Source organism: Clinocottus analis, unplaced genomic scaffold (genome assembly GCF_023055335.1).
Source record: "Clinocottus analis isolate CAN_PGR_092001 unplaced genomic scaffold, fCliAna1.0.p SCAF_9, whole genome shotgun sequence".
NCBI classification, from domain to species: Eukaryota; Metazoa; Chordata; class Actinopteri; order Perciformes; family Cottidae; genus Clinocottus; species Clinocottus analis.
Window position 1 is genome coordinate 3,553,007 of NW_027176251.1, and position 17,907 is coordinate 3,570,913.

Sequence of the window (17,907 nt, forward strand, 5' to 3'; positions counted from 1 at the left end):
TTACCTAAAGTTGTCATCTGCGTTCTTTCTTGAAAATAAAACTGGTACTTTCTGAATTTGAATTACTCTACTTGCACTTTCTTTGCCATTATAGATATTTCTCCACATTGAGACTGAGGTGGACATTCTCCTCCTGACTTTGAACTTGAATTTAAACTGAGTTAAGTGATTTTATTATTGAAGTTCATCTTTTAAAGACTCCCCGTTAACTCAAGTCAGGATTAAATGTGTGCACATGAATGAGGCCCGATGGGCAACTGAGCCTCTCTGTATTTGACCATGGGGAAGAACAAACAATAAAATGTGTTGGTGTTTGACAGACCTGCTTGTTTTCTATCAGCTGCTCAGTTTATCATCTTCAACGAGGTCCACCAAAAAAAAACAACAATGTTGCTTGAACGGTCCTATGTGAGCCGGTCGCTGCTAAATCCCCAATAATCAAATCGTCTTCCTGAGACTTTGCTTCCAGTGTTAAGCCGCCATTCAAACCGGCGTTCAGACTGAACTATCAAGCCTACCATCATCCCGCGGCCACCCTTTGATCCACGATTTCTGCCCTTTGCCAAACGGCGCACCCTCTTTTCGAGATAACCGGGGTGTCTTTGTGAGTTTGTTTGCGTGCAGTCAGGGGTGCAGACACCGAGGGCTCGTATCAGGTCTCCATGGAGAAGGAAACGGTTTGTTAAGAGCATGAACAGACTTGAGAACACATCACACGTCCTCCATCGCACACGCAGGGAACCACAGTAACTTGTCGATATCAAACAATGGCCGAGACCAACGGGGATGGAGTGAGAGCAGCGCGGGCACAAAGCGGATTGGGAGAGGTTAGCGAGGTGTTGGTGGACGCTGTTGTGACGGAGTTGAGGGACAACACACTGAGACCACAAACAAAACAGTCAGGGGAAGTGGAGGGTGGGACGTGTCAATTCCAGAGCAGGGAGGATGACGGCCAAATAATTCAAATAGTATGTCATCTTTTCAACTGTTTCACATCAGCTGAAACTCAGAAGCGAAGGCCGAGGCCCAAAAAAAACAACACAAACTCCCTTTACGGGACGGAACGTGAAGATTTACAGAGACTGCGATATCGACGTACAACGAGCGCACAACTGGGCCCCGAGAGCGGCCTGAACCCGTCAAAGATCTTTCAGCAAATATTCTGTCAAGGAGATAAAAAAGGCATAGCCGAGTTATGGGGGAAGCGTGGAGACGGGAGGGGGGGGGGTGGAAGGGTTGAAGCAGGAGTGGGAAGGAAGGAAAATGACTTTAGGTACACAAACCAACAGAAACCACAGCAGAACTGAGCAGAGAAATAAAGAGATCGACAGCGAACACGAGACGGAAATAATGTGTGGGGATGATTACTTTTTTCACAGCTCGTGGACTTAATGAGAATTAAACAATTCTTTGTTTTCTTTACCTTTTCCCGCGTTTCTTTCTCGATTCCAACTTGATTCCTCCTCCCCGTCCCCTCGTCTTCACTCTGGAGTTAGTGCTTTCCCTCCTGACAACGCAGCCTTGCATCTCTATTTCACTCCAGTCTCGGCAAATGTTATCCGCTGTTGCCTCATCTCCTTTACCTCAGGCACCATTTCTCTTCTTTTTTTTTTTCCTCCACCCTTCCACGCTCAGGACTTTGAAGGGAAAACATGCCTTGTGGACAAAGGAGCTCAACGGTGGGAGGAAAAAAAAAAGAAAAAGAAAAAAAAAAAAAAAAGTACAGTGTTCGTACTTTTCCTCGCGACGTTGAGCTGGAACTGTGCAGAACCCGTTCCACCACCGTGCGCTGTACGGGGACGACAAACACACACGCACAAAAAAGTCTCAGTGGTGCAGAGAGAGGTGAGAAAACGGAGAATGCAAGAGAAGGCATCAGTCATCGTGTGTGTATGTGTGTGTGTTTGAGAGTGTGCATGCGTGCATGCAGGGTAGGAATGAAGGAGAGAGGGAGGGACAGCGATTGAAGGAAGCTGGGAGGGAATAGGAGGAGTGTACGTGGAGAGACAAAAAGGGGAGGAGACATTTTTCTCCATTTTTTTTTCTATTCACATTTCTTTCTAACCCCCTCTTTTTGTGAAATGATCCCCATACCGTCTCCGCGTACACAACCTCCTTATCGACACGTCATTATTCTGCCGCTCTCCGACTGTTTTCCCCCCCTCGTCATATTGCCCCCTTTGTCTGAGGCCAGCTGTGTCTTTAAGCGCGTGCACTTGAACTCAGAGTGCTTTTCTTTCTCCGTGTACTTCCCCTCCGCCGGCCCCCCAGCATACAGGAAAGAGACACAGCTTGCAGGGAGAGAGCGAGAGAGGGGCAAAGGGAGGGTAGGGGGGGGGGGGGGTGCAGATGGGGGAGGGGGAACGTTTGTAAACGCTTGTTGAAGGCTATCTGGAACACTTGGAAATCGGTTTCAGAAATACACGAGATTTAAAAAAAAAAAAAAAAAAAAAAAAAAAAGACAAACATGCGCAAAACAGTTTAATCGGAGCGCCGGTTTTGTCTTCTCGTGTCGAAGCGCCAACAGTGTCAATATTAAAAAAAAAAGGGGCCGTCTGATGCGTTTGTAGCGGCGAGGACGGGAGAAGACTGCTGCTGAAATATTGATTCGCGGTATAAAAGTACATCCATGTGTTTGCAACATCGCGAAAGCGTCCAATCGAGAGAAAGTGCAAGGTTAAGGTCAGACCATTACGCGGAGCTTCGCGGAGCCGCACGGCGTCTCCATGGCAACTGCCGACACGCAGGTGAAATATTTTGCGATAAGACAACTCGTTTGTGTTGCCACGAAGTGGACTATTAAACAAGCTTATGCTTTTATCTATTTTTCATAGGAGAAAAAAAAAAAAAAAAAAAAAAGAGGGGGCAGTCGGCTCACCTTGACTGATTCAATTGCGGAAATGGCAGAGAAGGAGGGGGGGGGGGGGTCAGGGTTTCGATCGCCGGCCGGCGGAGGGGGCAGAAAACGGAAGCGCCCGGCGACTCACAGCACATTTCCAAAATAAATAAATAGTTCTACATCCCAGTAGTAGTCTGTGAGCATCTACATGTGCAGGGTCAGAGTTGTGCACCAGTTCAATGTGCGGGCGTTTAACAAGCGCAACAAGCTCAACAAGAGAAGGAAAAGAAGAAAGTCGACAGGTCTTTACGCACTCACAGCTATAAAAAGGCAAACATAAGAGATAATAATGAAAACAAGACGGTGCTGGCTTTCCAAGCTCACTTCCTCTTATTTTGAAAATACAACAAAAAAAAAAAAAGGAGTTGCAGTTTCACATTTGAGTTTGAAAACATCCTCACGTGAACTTGGAGGAAATTATTCTGAAAGCCAGAAGAGAAAGCAGACGTTTGGTACACTTGAAAGGGTAATGCAAGTGAAGTTTGTTGTATTAATAATAATATTTTTTTTTACAATTATTGATTTATTCCTTACTTATACTCTACTTGATCATTTTCTATATTGGGTTGTTTATTCCCAGTGCACTTAGAAGATGTTTGAGCAGTTTCTTGTTGATCTAATCCTGTCTGAAGCTTGGATCAATAAGGGCGGACAGAAGACGAACAGAGAAGAAATGACGAGGGAAAATGTCAACATGGCCGCACTAACCTCACTCTGAAGGGCCGGCTGCCAACCTGAAGGCAGGCCGGGAGACTTTTTCCTCTCTCAAATGTTGCAACTATCCTAATCTAATAACTACGGGTATAATTCAGCAGCTGCAAAACGGTATTTACTTTCAATTCATAGATTACAAATAGCATTGGTATGAATTGCCATATCTGACTGAGGTTTGACCCTCAGACCGTAGCTTGTGGATCCTTTTTTGGCTCGTTACTCTTATTTACAAATGTCTTTTCTCCCCTATTTACAGTTGATTTCATGTGTTAGTTTGGAGCCTCTCGAAAGGTCAAACCAAAATTTCACAATAAAACCAGAATAATCTCACCGCAATGATTTTTCACAAACTGCCAAAGAACTCTAGATGTAGCAAGACGAATAAAAAGGTGAACATGGCCGAGTACTTGGCAGCCAAAGACCCGCTTGTGTCTCTTGGGGATCGAAACAGAGATATGGAGAGTGACTGCGGGAGTTGCATTCATCAGACTGACAACGTTGCTCTTTAGGTGCTTGGTGCATAAATGAGCAATGTTTGCTAACCCGGTCGCCATACCAACTTAGAAGTATACGTCAGTGTTGAGTTTGCAGCTTGCATCCATGGGGCCAAAAACAACTGTTGATCAAGAGTGAAGGTTCCATCTTAAACATAATTTGTGGCGTAGAAGAGGGTTTTCTTGGACTGCGGATGTCTCTTAATGTCTTAGCATGCTCCTGCATCTTTAATTGAGCATTACGATACGTTCATTTTTTTTCAAGCGCTAACCAAACAGATACATGTGCTATCACTGATCTAAATTTGGCTTAAAAAGACAAGAAAATGGTGGAAAATGTTCATAATGTCTTATTGCTGTGGTTTGCCTGCAAGGCGCCAAACCGAGAAAAGCCAACTTTTCAATCTAAAAAGACGACGCTGCGTCTAATGCATTGCAAATACAAATAGGTATCGACCCGCTGAGAGGTGGAAAGGAGGAGGAGGGAGGGAGGGAAAGGGAGGGCGGGGGAGATGAGCGGATGATAAAAGGTCAAAGAAGGTGTGTGCTGCATTCGCTCATAGCGTCTGTCAAAGAGGCAAAATATACGTTCCATACTTAACCACATTACTGAGGACCAGAGAGGACAGAGACCGACTGGATGCCTATTCCCCGAGCCAAAGGACAGCCATTACCTGAGGGGAAAGAGGCAGCATGTGTGCGAGGGGAAGAGATGCTTATACTGGCGCTGATCTTGAAAGGGCCCGGCCGATCGATGGCATTAAGCTCCCTGCGAGAAAGAGAAATCAATATGTTTTTAAAAGGCGAAGCAGGCTGCATGTGGTGGATGCGTGTGGGCTTCATTGATGCCGCCAGCCGCGTTCAGAAAGAAGCTGCGCCTGAAAAAGAACGATCACATTTCGAGGTCAAGTGGTTTCATTTCCAATACTTAACTACAAAATCTTGACACTTGTGAGAGTCTGGTACATGAGATGAACGTCTGTTTGTATGAAGTGTCACAGTTTAGGTTTTCAAAACGACAATACCGGCCAGTGTATGAGGAGCAACGACGACACGGTGACGGGGAACATCAATAGTGTTCAGTTGGAGAAAGTTGTGCAGGAAGCTGCATCAGGATTAGATCGAGAGAACGAAAGAAGCCGAATGACCTGCGACTCTCTGCGAAAATTAATTGCTTGTTTAAAGGCACTGTAATGCAATCAGTCTCGTAGTTAGCAACATAAATTGCCTCCAGAGATTTGGCTTAAGGAGATGGAGTGGGAAGGAGGTCAATAAGAGCAAAAGAGTGAGAGAGAGAAAAAGAGAGACCGAAGAGAAACAAAGACAAAGAAGGCAATTTAATTTGAATAAGTCGTGAAAACAATGCTAATCAACAACAAAGACGCCCACTCTTTAACAGTTTCTATCTCGCTCATCTAATAATCTCTCTTTCCTTCCACCTCTCTCTTTCTACCTCTCTAGTCAACACTCATAGGCATAATTTTACTTAAGTTGGCATTCGGGACAATGAATGTATCCACAGTGTTGACACAGTGTCCTCGGTGTATCTGCATGAACACTCACCACAAACTGCTGCCGGGAAGAAAGAAAGAACAACTCAAATCTAAACAGACGAAGAAAGCCGAGTGACGATGAGTAAGTGAGAGGGAGGAAGAAAAGAAACCGGGCATGGCATGCAGGTGTGCGGCAAAACCCAAGAACAAATTGAAAGAGGAATAGGAGAAATGAGCGGCAACCAACAGTATTCACAAAAAAGGTCCTGCAAAAACACAGTATTTCCTATTTGTGTGCACATCCATGGAATATTACTTGCTTTTCTGCATCTTTCTTGATGTATTTACATGGAAATAAAAAAGATAGCACAACAAAATGCAAAATTAGACATGAGAAGTAGTCAAAACAATAACAACATTTAAAAAATGAAACGCTTGGATGCAAGTCAAGTGCTTTAACTTTTAAAAAAACACAAATAGAGCAGATGGATCCATACTGGATGGATGCACATGGGCTGGATGATACGTGTAAATATGTCCGCACACTGTAAACAGAGAAGAATATGCAGGTTAGTAGGTTATGTCGAAGGAGAGAGTTGATCAGTGAAGACTGAGAAAGAGCAACGCGTGTTAGAAACTCAAGCTTTCTGTTACATGAGGTTAGAAACATGCAACCACCATTTAAAACTGGAAGTCATTTGAATAAAGAAACCAGCCTGCCCCCTAGTGGTCGCAGAGAGAAGCACAGGCTGGCTGCTCAGGAGTGAAATGCAAGATGAAACCACCAATACCGGTGGAAAGAAGCATTTAATGAGGTGATGCACTTTGAGGTTGTTGTCTTTTATGACACTCAATGTTTCTCTTAATTTAAGAGGGAAATATAGTTATTATTACATCCACTGTTAGTAGGTGCTAACTAAAAAAAACAACAAAAAAACAACCAACAGTTAGTTATAAATTTGAAATCATAAACCCTATTCGCTGAAACATTTAAATGATGCATACACATGAGCACATTAGTAATTAGGAAAGATAATAATATAACACTTTTAAAAAGGGCTCATTCAGTTGAATGAGTACTTTTACTTTTTATGGGGTTTTAAGTGTATAGCTTATACTTCCACACTTGAGTATTTCTACAATTATTTAAGTGAAATATCTTAATACGTAATCCACAAGTGCTAAAAATTCAATTGCGACATCACTAGAAGACTTTTTTTATGAGAAGCGACAAAACAAACAACTGTAAAGAACTGTCTTGTTAATATGTCATGAGCTCCTCCTGTGTGATTTAGAGCTGCAGACGTTCAGACAGTGATGCTATAAAATTCTGGTATTTATGGATGTTTTATTGGTCCTCACTGTGGCCAAAAGAACACAAGGTGAGTAAGAAACGACTACAGTTTATGACACAATTATTTGAAAACAAGCCCAGATAAATCCAAACAGGATCACTGATGTCAATTCATTGCGAAACAGAAGACCTGTATTGATCCCAAAACGCACTTAAGGAGAGCTGTTAAACCAGTTATCCTTTACAGTTTGACAATCCGATACAATTACGGTGTCACTCACACTCACAACATAAAAGAGTGCAGTGAATACTGGTGGTGGGGTTTATGCTTTATGCTACTTTTGACTTATTTGTACTGTACAAACTTCATGTTTTGTAGGGAATCATTGTAACGTTACTTATTACAGAAACCCTAGTCACACTTTTCAAAAGGTTACTTTGTCATAAAGATCTCATCAATAAAACAAATGATCATCTTACAAAATGCGGTACATTGTTACATTAATACTTTGCTAATGTTACATGGTAAACGTCGCATAGCATTTAGCTGCTAAAGAGCCACCTGACTTCCTGTTGAATTAGTAGCAGTACTGCAGTAAAGTGAGCCCACATCGATCAGGTGAGCCTCAATTGCAATTAGGAATGCAGCTCTGTTCAAGGTCTCCTTGAGCAAGGCTGCATTGTAATTTTACTTTACAAACTTAAGGATATGTTTTTAAAGCAGTTTGAATATTAGAAATTGTGACATTAGGAATATCATTATGTCATTGAAGTTGACTTTGAAGTCAATTTTCTCCAAAACTGTACAGTAAATTCTCATGGCCATGTACATGTGCATGGCAGAGGTCAGTCTGCATAAGGCTGCATTGTAATCTTACTTTATAAATTTAAAGATCTGTTTTTATAGCAGTTTGAATATCGGAAATTGTGAAGTTATGAATATCATTTTTACATGTAAGCTGACTTTGAAGTCACTTTTCTCCAAAACTGTACAGTAAAATCTCATGGCCATATGTGTGCATAGCAGAGGTCCCCCTGAACAAGACTGCGTTGTGATTGTACTTACGTTTGAATACTTTTTGTGCTATCTAAGACATCGTAGACCACCATACCTTAACACCACAATAGACCGCAGTGAGACCAGTGACAGCGAAAAAAAGAAAATTGCTGATTTTTGCCATTTAGCATGATATACTATTTCCCATTTCCCTCTCAGTTTAACATGTACTTACCCAACTGGGCGATTAGGTTACCTGTTCAACTTATTTTTCTGTGACTGCTTGAGTGCTGCGAGTTTGGGGAGCTAGCAATAGTTTGCTTCCACAACCACATGTTCTGGCTGGATTCATGTCTTCCACCACGTGTTCCTGGTTCACCTCTTCCTCCACAACCACGTGTTGCTGCTGCGTTCAAGTCTTCCCCCATAACCAGTGTTCCTGCTGCCTTCACCTCTTCCTCCACAAACACGTGTTTCTGCTGCGTTCAAGTCTTCCTCCATAACCACGTGTTCCTGCTGCCATCATCCTCCACAAACACGTGTTTCTGCTGCGTTCACGTCTTCCTACATAACCACTTGTTCCTGCTGCGTTCAAGTCTTCCTCCATAACCACGTGTTCCTGCTGCATTCACAGTCTTCCTCCACAACCACGTCTTCTGGCTGCTTTCACATCTACCATTTTTAATCCTCTCAAAAAGGTGCTTGAGATTATGAAAGCCTGTCTAACCCTCACATAAAACACACAAACAACCCTGTTTTCTCTGACGAGCTAGCAGTTATTTAGTTTGACTTGAAAATTTAACCTTATCATTTCTACCAGCAGTTTAGTTTATAAGAAAGTCCTGCAGCTGGTGGCAAAGAACAGTGCAATTTCTAATAAAAATTTTCTTCAAAATAAAGAGTTTTAATTGTGCCCCGTAGAAGACAAGCTATGTCGTTCAAGGTGAACTTCTTTGAAGCTAGGTTTGTGTCTTTTTTTCCCCCGAGGAAATGTCTTGTCTGTAAGTAAATTATCTCCAAATCTTTGCTCTCAATTAAAAAAATTAAAAAATGCTCTCAAAAAGACAATTTTCTCTCAAAAAAAATCGTTCTAAAAAAAAAAACAACTTCTCTCTCAAAAAAAAAAAGTTCTCTAAAAAACTGCTCCAAAAAAAAATCAGTCAAAAAAAAAAAACAACCTGTGCTCTCAATCCAAAAAGTTACAAGTTGAGTTGTGGACGTAGTGGGCGGGGCATGCGCTGCTGAATGAGGCGGGAGTTTCTATTGGTCCGCTGCGGGCTGACGGTACATGCAGGCAGAAAGAGGGGCTGCGATGAGAGCAGTTTTTTTGTTGTTAAATTATAATTATTGCATGAGAGAACTTTTTTTTTGAGAGCAGTTTTTTGAGAGAACTTTCTTTTTTTTAAGAACAGTTTTTTTTTTTTTTGAGAGAACTTTTTTTTTCAAGAGAACATTTTTTTTAGAACATTTTTTTGAGAGAAAATTGTCTTTTTGAGAGCATTTTTTTTTTTAATTGACAGCAAAGATTTGTAGATAATGTACCTACAGACAAGACATTTGCTCGGGTAAAAAAGACACAAACCTACCTTTATACACCCACTACGTCCAAAAATTAACTTGTAACTTTTTGGATTGAGAGCAAAAGTTTTTTTTTTTGGGAGAACTTTTTTTTTGAGAGAGAGAGAATTAATTTTTTGGGAGCAAATTTTAGATTTGAGAGCATTTTTTTTAATTTGAGACCTTATTTTTTATTTTTATTTTTTGAGCAATTTTTTGAATTGAGAGCAAAGATTGAGATAATTTACTTACAAACTAGAAATTTGCTCAAGTAGAAAAAGACACAAATCTACCTTCATAATTTACCAGCTTCAAGCAAACCATGAGCTAACACATGATCCAACGATTTGTGGTTTTTCCACACTAGGATACAAGTAGCGCCAATTAAACTGGCTACAATAATTATAATTTACATATAAGGAATACAATGCTCTGCCTATAGTGAGTATACTTTTACTATATGGGCACATTCCTGAAAAGTTAAACGCTTGTAATGGAGTTTTAAATTGTGTTACTTAAGCTTTTACTTAAGATAGTAACATATCGGTATAATCAGGGTACCACTTCAAAAATTTCAAAGCAATGGCTTTATTCATATGGCTAAAGTAGAATTTAATATTAAGCCATTAACCATAACAACTTTTGGTTAGACAGGTTTTAAAAATATCTTTATTGGCTGTTTTGAAAAATTAAAAATCTATGACCATTTCTTTATTATGACTATAATACATTAAAATGCAGCCTGTATTAATGCATCAGTAATACTTTAGATAAGTATAAAGCACAACATCACATCTGCTCCACAATGAATACTTTTAATTTTGATGCTTCAGGCACTTTTTGCTGATCAGACTAAAATACTTTTTCTTTTTAGGGTTTTAAATATAATAGACGTTCACTACTTTTATCTGAGTGTTCACAACCTGGCAAACAAAATTGCGTTCTTACAACTGATCCATAAAGACATTGGCAAATCAACTACGACTAATACAGCTGAAGCTTTTTGAGAAAAGACTGGTGGAAAAGGTCATAGTAAGATGTAGTATAATTCTATGTAAAACAAAAAAAAATGCAGCATAATAAAGTATAGTTAGCACATATAACTTGTAAATGAAAGGTGCCTAGTTAGCAATGGACAATAAGGTCACAATAAGGTCACCATCAGATCTCCCTATTGCCACTCAGTCAACTGTTTGATAACAACAACAAAACAATAGCCTCAGAGAAAGTTACACGATCAGATAACCACGAGTATCACATTGCACCAGATGTCATCTCAGGATAGTGAAATTATCACAGAGATATGTCGGGACAAACAAACGCACGGGAGTTGCAACAAAACCCCGCCCGCGCCATCAGTTTACCTTGACTGCCCATATTTGGGGCGGGCAGATTGTCGCTCGCGCGGGGAGCCAGTCAGCGCTTGCTCACGGCCTCGAGCAGAGGAAGTGAGTCACGCTGACGGTAATGCTACGTCCCTGTTGCAGCAGCGGCAGCATCGAGAGCCGAACAGAGAACAAGGAAGCAACATGTGCTGACCATAATAACTCCAACACAGCAGCGCAGGCAGCCACGAGTCAAGAGGCGAGGAGGCGAGGACGCTCAACGACCGCAGAGTACTCTCAGACTGGACACTCATCATCGTGAGTATACCACTGTGTTCGTCTGGTTATTGCCGCGTATTTCATTGGGGGAAAAAAAGGGCAATTTGCTGTGATTGGAGCTTATTTTAAAACACACTTCGTGGCTGTCGTGTTTGTTACACTGTTACAACTTCAATGTCAGCTATCATTGTTTGCCTTTCATGTCTCGCCCTGTGTGTTTTTTTAATGATTCATTTTTGTATTTTCTATTACTTTTTGTTCTGCTTTTACCAAAGTTGTTCTATTGAGGCTGAGGATATTCTTACCAATTTGAAAGTAGGACTTTTTTTTTTAACCCGATGTTTTGAATGCTATACTGCAATATACGTTGAGGGAAACTAGATAATATCTACCGAAATGACATCCGTCGGCTTGTTTCACTGGGGGGTTTCCGCGCTGTGAGAAACACCAACTGCGTTATTTCCAGTATGAGGCAGGAAGTTTCCTTCATCACAACAGACAGAAACAGACACACAAAAACTTTAGCTGTCGTTTAATTTGAGTTTTTCTCCTTTTCTGATTGTAATGGCCATCCAAAAACAGACACACACACACATCCACGCACACACAGACACACGCACACAGTGTGTCCTCTCCTTGGGTCACAGAGCTGTGCCTTCACTGCTTTGTTTTGTCTTCTTTGTTTCACGCACACACGACAACACCTTTTCGTTGTTGTTCAAAGTAAGTGCAGAGGACACTAGGCTATAAGGTGAAACCTGTTCACCTGAGTGTCAATCATATCTTCAACCTCGCATAACCCATATGGAGTTACGCTACGCTAAACACACCCTGACCACAGCAACAAGATGCAGAGTAACACACAAAAAGAGCCGGCCCTCAATCAAATCTCCTAACACACAGTTTGTGTATTATCAGCGGAGGCAAATTATTGTTGTCATTGTTATCCAAAGCCAGGGTCAGAAGGACAGGGTGTCGTGTGCCGTGCATGTTGTAAAGTCCCCATCAGTCAGATTTGTGATATTGGGCTGGATAAATAAAATTGATGCGACTCTGCAAATGGGTCAAGTTGTTCCCTTCACGGGTAAAATCCTATCAGCAGAGCCTGTGATAGTGGCAGCAGGTCACCGTTCAGTAAACGGACACACAGTAAACACGCTGTGCGGCCGGCTCTGCGCGTCAATGCTGGGGACACTTTCAGGGCATCGCCGAACCTCTGATTATATCAAAACAGTTGAGATACTACTATAGGTGAAGTAATCAGGGAAGAAGACAAACACCGTCAGTGAATGTGTTTAAGCTCCTCCAGTATCTGGAAACGGAAGATTTGTGTGATGCAAGTGGGTTGTAAGCATGACTCATGTTTCATAGAATACAATACACTCAATCAGTTGTGGAATGTTGTAAGTTGTCAGTGAACGTCTGACCTGACATGTCAGGATAATCACAAGAAATGATTCTAGCAATGGTACAGGTGTGTGACTGTCTTTTAAAGACTTTTATTTAGTTTTTTGGTTGACAAGAATTGAATCAGATCCAAGAGTGATACTCAATGAATCCTCTATGTGCTTTAATTCTTAACCGTATATAGCAAGAAGATGAAAAGGAAATCTCACAAGTTCCTGATTCCCATTTATTTACTGAGTGTATAACACAAGCACCTTGAATATTACAAACTTTAATTTCAAGAAATTGTGTAATTTTCACTATTTTCCAAAACTTAGGCCAGAAGCAACGTATTCAGTTTAGCAAACGTTTTGAACTTGAACGTCTTCATGAACCCAGTATCTCTTTGGAGTCTCTGTGGCGTCTTCAACGTGACATTAAAACAAACTCCAAGCACAGGGCTGCTCGGGCCAACAGGGCCAACATTCTTGACAGTCGCAGCAGAAATCTGAAACTTGAAAACGTACCAGAAAAACCTGTGTTTGACAAGTGTGTCTTTGTCAGAAACAGTGACTGCAGGATAAAATCTTGCATACTGAACTTTTACTGGTAGAGACAGTTGAAATGAGCAAATTAAGTTGCTGAGTGATTGATAGCAAAACGGCGTCATATAAACTAGGGAAGCTGCAACAACAACAGCCTGGAGAATACCTGCTATATGACCCAGTTTACCCATCAGACTAATAATTAACCAGAACATCTGTAACATTTGAGGATAATAGCAAAACACATGTGTTAAGGACTTAAAGTTACTTCTTTGGCTTGTTGTGTCACAGGCCGATTACAACGCCTATAAGTGGAGGCTGTGGCTACTACTACCAGGGCAAATAATAATTTTCTCTCACAACATGTTATACAGGCTGAAGCGACGGTGGTCTGCTTCAAGCCACAATAACAAATTACTGTCTGCTCTTCAAAGTTCAAGGCACGACTTTTTTTTTTTTACTCGGGGACCTCAGCAGGATGTTACCACGCTGATCCGGTTCGGCTGCACAGTTTGACTTGCCTTGGCCTTTACAGAACGCACCCTTCTCTCTCTGGTCAGGCTGACATTGGCACCCAACCCAAACAGACAGGCTATCAGAGGATAAACAGCACAGTGAGCTCAAGGGGATTTGCATTAAAAAAATACTTAATGTGGACACGGCAGCGCTAGTTTGCATCTTGTTTGCATGTACAAAAAGTCTACACAGAGCCACCATGTAAAAGGCTGGGCACTTTACACAGAGGTTGCTCTAAAGGTAACAAAAATAGGCTCAGGGGCAACCAGACAGGACAGCGCTGTTATCACAGCAACTGAAGTTCCTTCCCCCGCTCACACACACACACACACACACACACACACACACACACACACACACACACACACACACATATCATTGAAGGGAAGTCGCAGTTTGTTACCAAAAACTCCAAATCACTACTTACTACAAAGCCACACACTCAGAATCACATACACGCAGAAACATTTGTTTGCAACCTCATGATTTAAAAAAAAAAAAAAAAAAATCTTCCGTTCCTACAGTCACCATGAAAAGAGAGGTGGAGGCCGGAGTGAACTTCCTCAAAAGCCTGGCCGTAGCACGTGGCAAGCTCAGTGAAGCCAAAGCAGAATTGTTTGCCGCGAAGCTACAGGAACTTCTATGCAACAAATATGAGGAGCACTGGTACCCTGGCTGTCCCAGCAAAGGCCAGGCATACAGGTAATTACACCATGCGCTTTTGTAGTCTCCGCAAAGATCACAGAATGATGTTCTTAATGTAAGCCGAGAGCACTTTAAAGGGGAGGAGATCCACAAGAAAACTCAATCTTCAACATTTGAATCCTTCACAGATGCATCCGGATAAATAACGGAGTACCCTGTGATGAAGTGATCCTGAAGGCGTGCGAGGAGAGTGAGCTCACGCCCAGCGAACTGGGCTTCCCGCGTGAGGTCACGCTGTGGATCGACCCGCTGGAGGTGTGTGCCAGGTGAGTCACTGGCTGGCCTGCCGAGGCAGAGAGACACACAATGTCACCGCAGACACACTTCAACTACAAAGACTCATTTCTCCCGATGAATCACCGTCATGACGAGTCAAAATGTGGGAAGTACAAATGTGTGTTTTTCAGTAATCTACTCCCTCTTCACAGATCTGCAGAGAACGGCCGGCCCTTCACAGTGGCCCGGTTCGACGAGGAAGGCGCGGAGGGAATCCCGGCGGACTCCTCGGCAGAGCCGTTAAATCTGGACACGTCAGATTACCACTCTGCCACCTCTTCGGATTGCAGCTCCACCGCGTCGAGCGACACGGAGGAGGAGGCAAAAGATGGCGAGGCGGAGGGAGAGCAAAAGACAGAAGGGAAGGCGGTCGTCAAGAAGAATGCCGCAGAAGGCAAAACCTACACGATAGCCATGGTTCCCAGGATTCGGAAGCAGCGCGGGGAAGGACCAAATAAGATTAAATACGTCAGAAATATGGTAAATTTAGTCTGTTTTTTTGACATCATCTGTTTGTATCTCACCATTAAGATTCAGGATGTTTTACTGTCATATGCACAGATAACAGACAGTTATTCTATTCAATGAAAAGCTTATTTTGCTCGGTCCTCCTCACACACAATTAGAATAAACTTAAGATAAAAAATAGGGCACAAAAATATGCTAATAGTATTGCTATGATAAATATGATAAAATATGATACTAGTATTGCTATGATATGATAAAATTAAGGCATAAGGTTGGTGATATTCTACTTTTTTCTCACGGTCAAGAGAAATCCCACAGGAAGACCACATAGTCGTCCAAAAACTATTCAACTATTGTATCCTGACGCCCGTAGAAAGTTTATCGAGTGTGTTAGTCGTAAGCTAACAACACAGTAAATTTGTCAGAGTAAATTTTACTCGTTTTATTTTTTCATTTTACTAGTAAGATCTCCAAAAATCGAACATTTGGTCCTCATCTAAATATATCGACTTTGATCAAATTGTAGAATTCTACATTCAATTTCATTGAATTCTATAATTATGTCTAGAGTTTGATTCAACTCAAAATAGAAGTGTATAATTGCATTTGACTGCCTTCAGCTCTCTTCCATGACGGAAAATAACCGTGGTGGGCGTGGTCACGCTGTTTCACTCCAATAGATTATATTCTGAATATTTGCTCATGCTCTACTGGCCACGACTTGTCATTACGCTCTAAAATGATGAAATATTACTCCTTTAGAGGAAAATAATAGTAACTCCGGATAAATGACTCGTGTGCACGACATATGCGCTCATTTCCATGTGTCAAAGTTTCAGTTTTGCATGTTGTTGAAAGGAAAGCACAAATAGACAAAGTGTTTTTTTTTTACACGCCTGCTGGAAACGATCCAGCCTCCCTTCTAAACTCTTGTACTCCTTGCTATCCATAGCTCCCTGCCAGCCTCCAGTACTTCTACCACCCTGGACCAGTGTGGTCTCAGTACAAGAAGGTCGCTCCGGTGTTTCTCAATGCGGTGTGCGCGCCGCCGCCGCCGCACCCTCCTCCGCCCCAGCAGGTATTCGGCTACTACATCATGCCGCAGCCGTCTCCTCAGTTCATCCTGCCTCAGGCCACGCTGCAGCCGTGGGGCGCTGTGATGGGGTAGACCGTCCAGGAAGTGTGGCGGTGCAGGTGGATACAGCATTACAAGCTCCTTCAACTGAGCCACGTCGTGTCCGTTCTTTATAAGTTCAGCTATAACCTCGGGCTGAAAAATAACTTTTTTTAAAAAAAAAACCTGTACATCTCAAAGTTATTCCTTGTACAACCTGTAATAATTGCTCATTCATTTTCACTTCTGGTTTCTTGGAATTCATGGCTTTTAATCTGTCGGGTCTGCATTGCAAATGTATTTTCCTCACGTGCCGTAAACGTTGAGGATGACTTCAATCACTGGGTGCTTGGAATTACTCAGGACATCTCAGCAATATCCTTCACACCAAATGTCTTTGCAGGTGTTATTTCTTTTGTGACGTCGATCTCTTTGTACTTTCTCTGACCAAATATGATCCATAGTGTGTTTTGTCACCGTTAATCAATGTAAAATGTGATTCAGGGGTTTAATCTATTGTAGCAAGAGTGACAATATCTATATTTTAAGAATAATATTTTTACTAAACTGCTTGTAAATAATATAGAACTTGGATACCGATGCACATTTTTTAATCTTGCTGTCTTTTTGTTGTAATTTATTTGGCCACCACTGGGTGGCACTCAACCTATAGCTAACACATGAACTTGTATATTTTTGTATGAACAGTGGCTGCTGTATTTTACAAATCTAACCTCACAGAACACAACCATGATTTTAAAGAGCTTAAGCTCTCTCTGCTGGTAGTACAATGTATTACAAGTGTATCTGCCGTACGGCCTGCTTAAAGCGGTGTGCTTTTCTTTTTTACAGATAATTTTCTTTGCTATGCTATAAATCTGCTCCAGCGATATAAATCCTGAATAGTTTTCACCCACCAACTCATATATACTGTGATTATTAAATTATAATAATGCATATTTATTGAATGTCATGCAACCTTGAAACTCATCTGTGTGTGTGTGTGTGTGTGTGTGTGTGTGTGTGTGTGTGTGTGCCAGCATTGTTTTTGCTTTAACCCTTCTTAATTAACGCAGCAGATTAAATCCACTCGTACCTAAAATCCTGCACAAGTGGTGTTTGTTTACTGATTTCTGAGAGAGAGAGAGAGAGAGAGAGAGAGAGAGAGAGAGAGAGAGAGAGAGAGAGAGAGAGAGAGAGAGAGAGAGAGAGAGAGAGAGAGAGAGAGAGAGAGATTGGTGCTGTTTACTGGGTTTTCCCCTCACATGACTATCTTGGCCTGCTTCTAAAAACACCTGTCAGTCTAAATACACTTCACTTAATGCCACTCAACAGTTGCAAGGACGGCAAGCAGGATGCTGCAGCGGATGGGCTCCTGTGCGCGATGCGTCATCCGGCCCAAGGTCATGACGCTGTTCCTCCTGAAACGGGCCAAGTCGAAGAGGGTGAAGGGCAAACAATTTAGACAACTATTTTGACTGGAGAGTGAAGGACGAATGTGAGTCATTGCCAGTAAAACCTTGATGTTTCACAACAAGTCAGAGGATGAAGGAACTCGACCACGAGGTGTCGCTCTTGAGCTGCGGATGAACTCGTGCCCGCCAGCGTCACAGCGCGTTAAATAGTTGGAAACATGCAAAATAAAGCCTCTTGGAGTTTTTATAGGATTTTTAAAATGTTTGCTTAGAAGAAGATTGATGTGATTATGGTTTGTTCCACAAAAAAATACAGATTTATTTTCTTGTAAAATCTTTTCTAAATTAGTTTTTTTGGGTCTACTATACTCTTGGAAAGCGCGCGCGCACACACACACACACACACACACACACACACACACACACACAC

General features: G+C 41.8%; 1 protein-coding gene across 1 annotated transcript; it reads left to right on the forward strand.

The window, feature by feature from the left end:
* Positions 1-10,960: 10,960 nt before the first annotated feature.
* On the forward strand, positions 10,961-17,078 carry si:dkey-79d12.5 (maternal B9.15 protein). The gene is made up of 5 exons (XM_068569138.1): positions 10,961-11,091; positions 14,024-14,201; positions 14,333-14,470; positions 14,633-14,960; positions 15,901-17,078. The coding sequence occupies exons 2-5, from the start codon at positions 14,029-14,031 to the stop codon at positions 16,114-16,116; spliced, it is 855 nt and encodes a 284-aa protein (XP_068425239.1). The 5' UTR covers positions 10,961-11,091; positions 14,024-14,028; the 3' UTR covers positions 16,117-17,078.
* Positions 17,079-17,907: the final 829 nt, after the last annotated feature.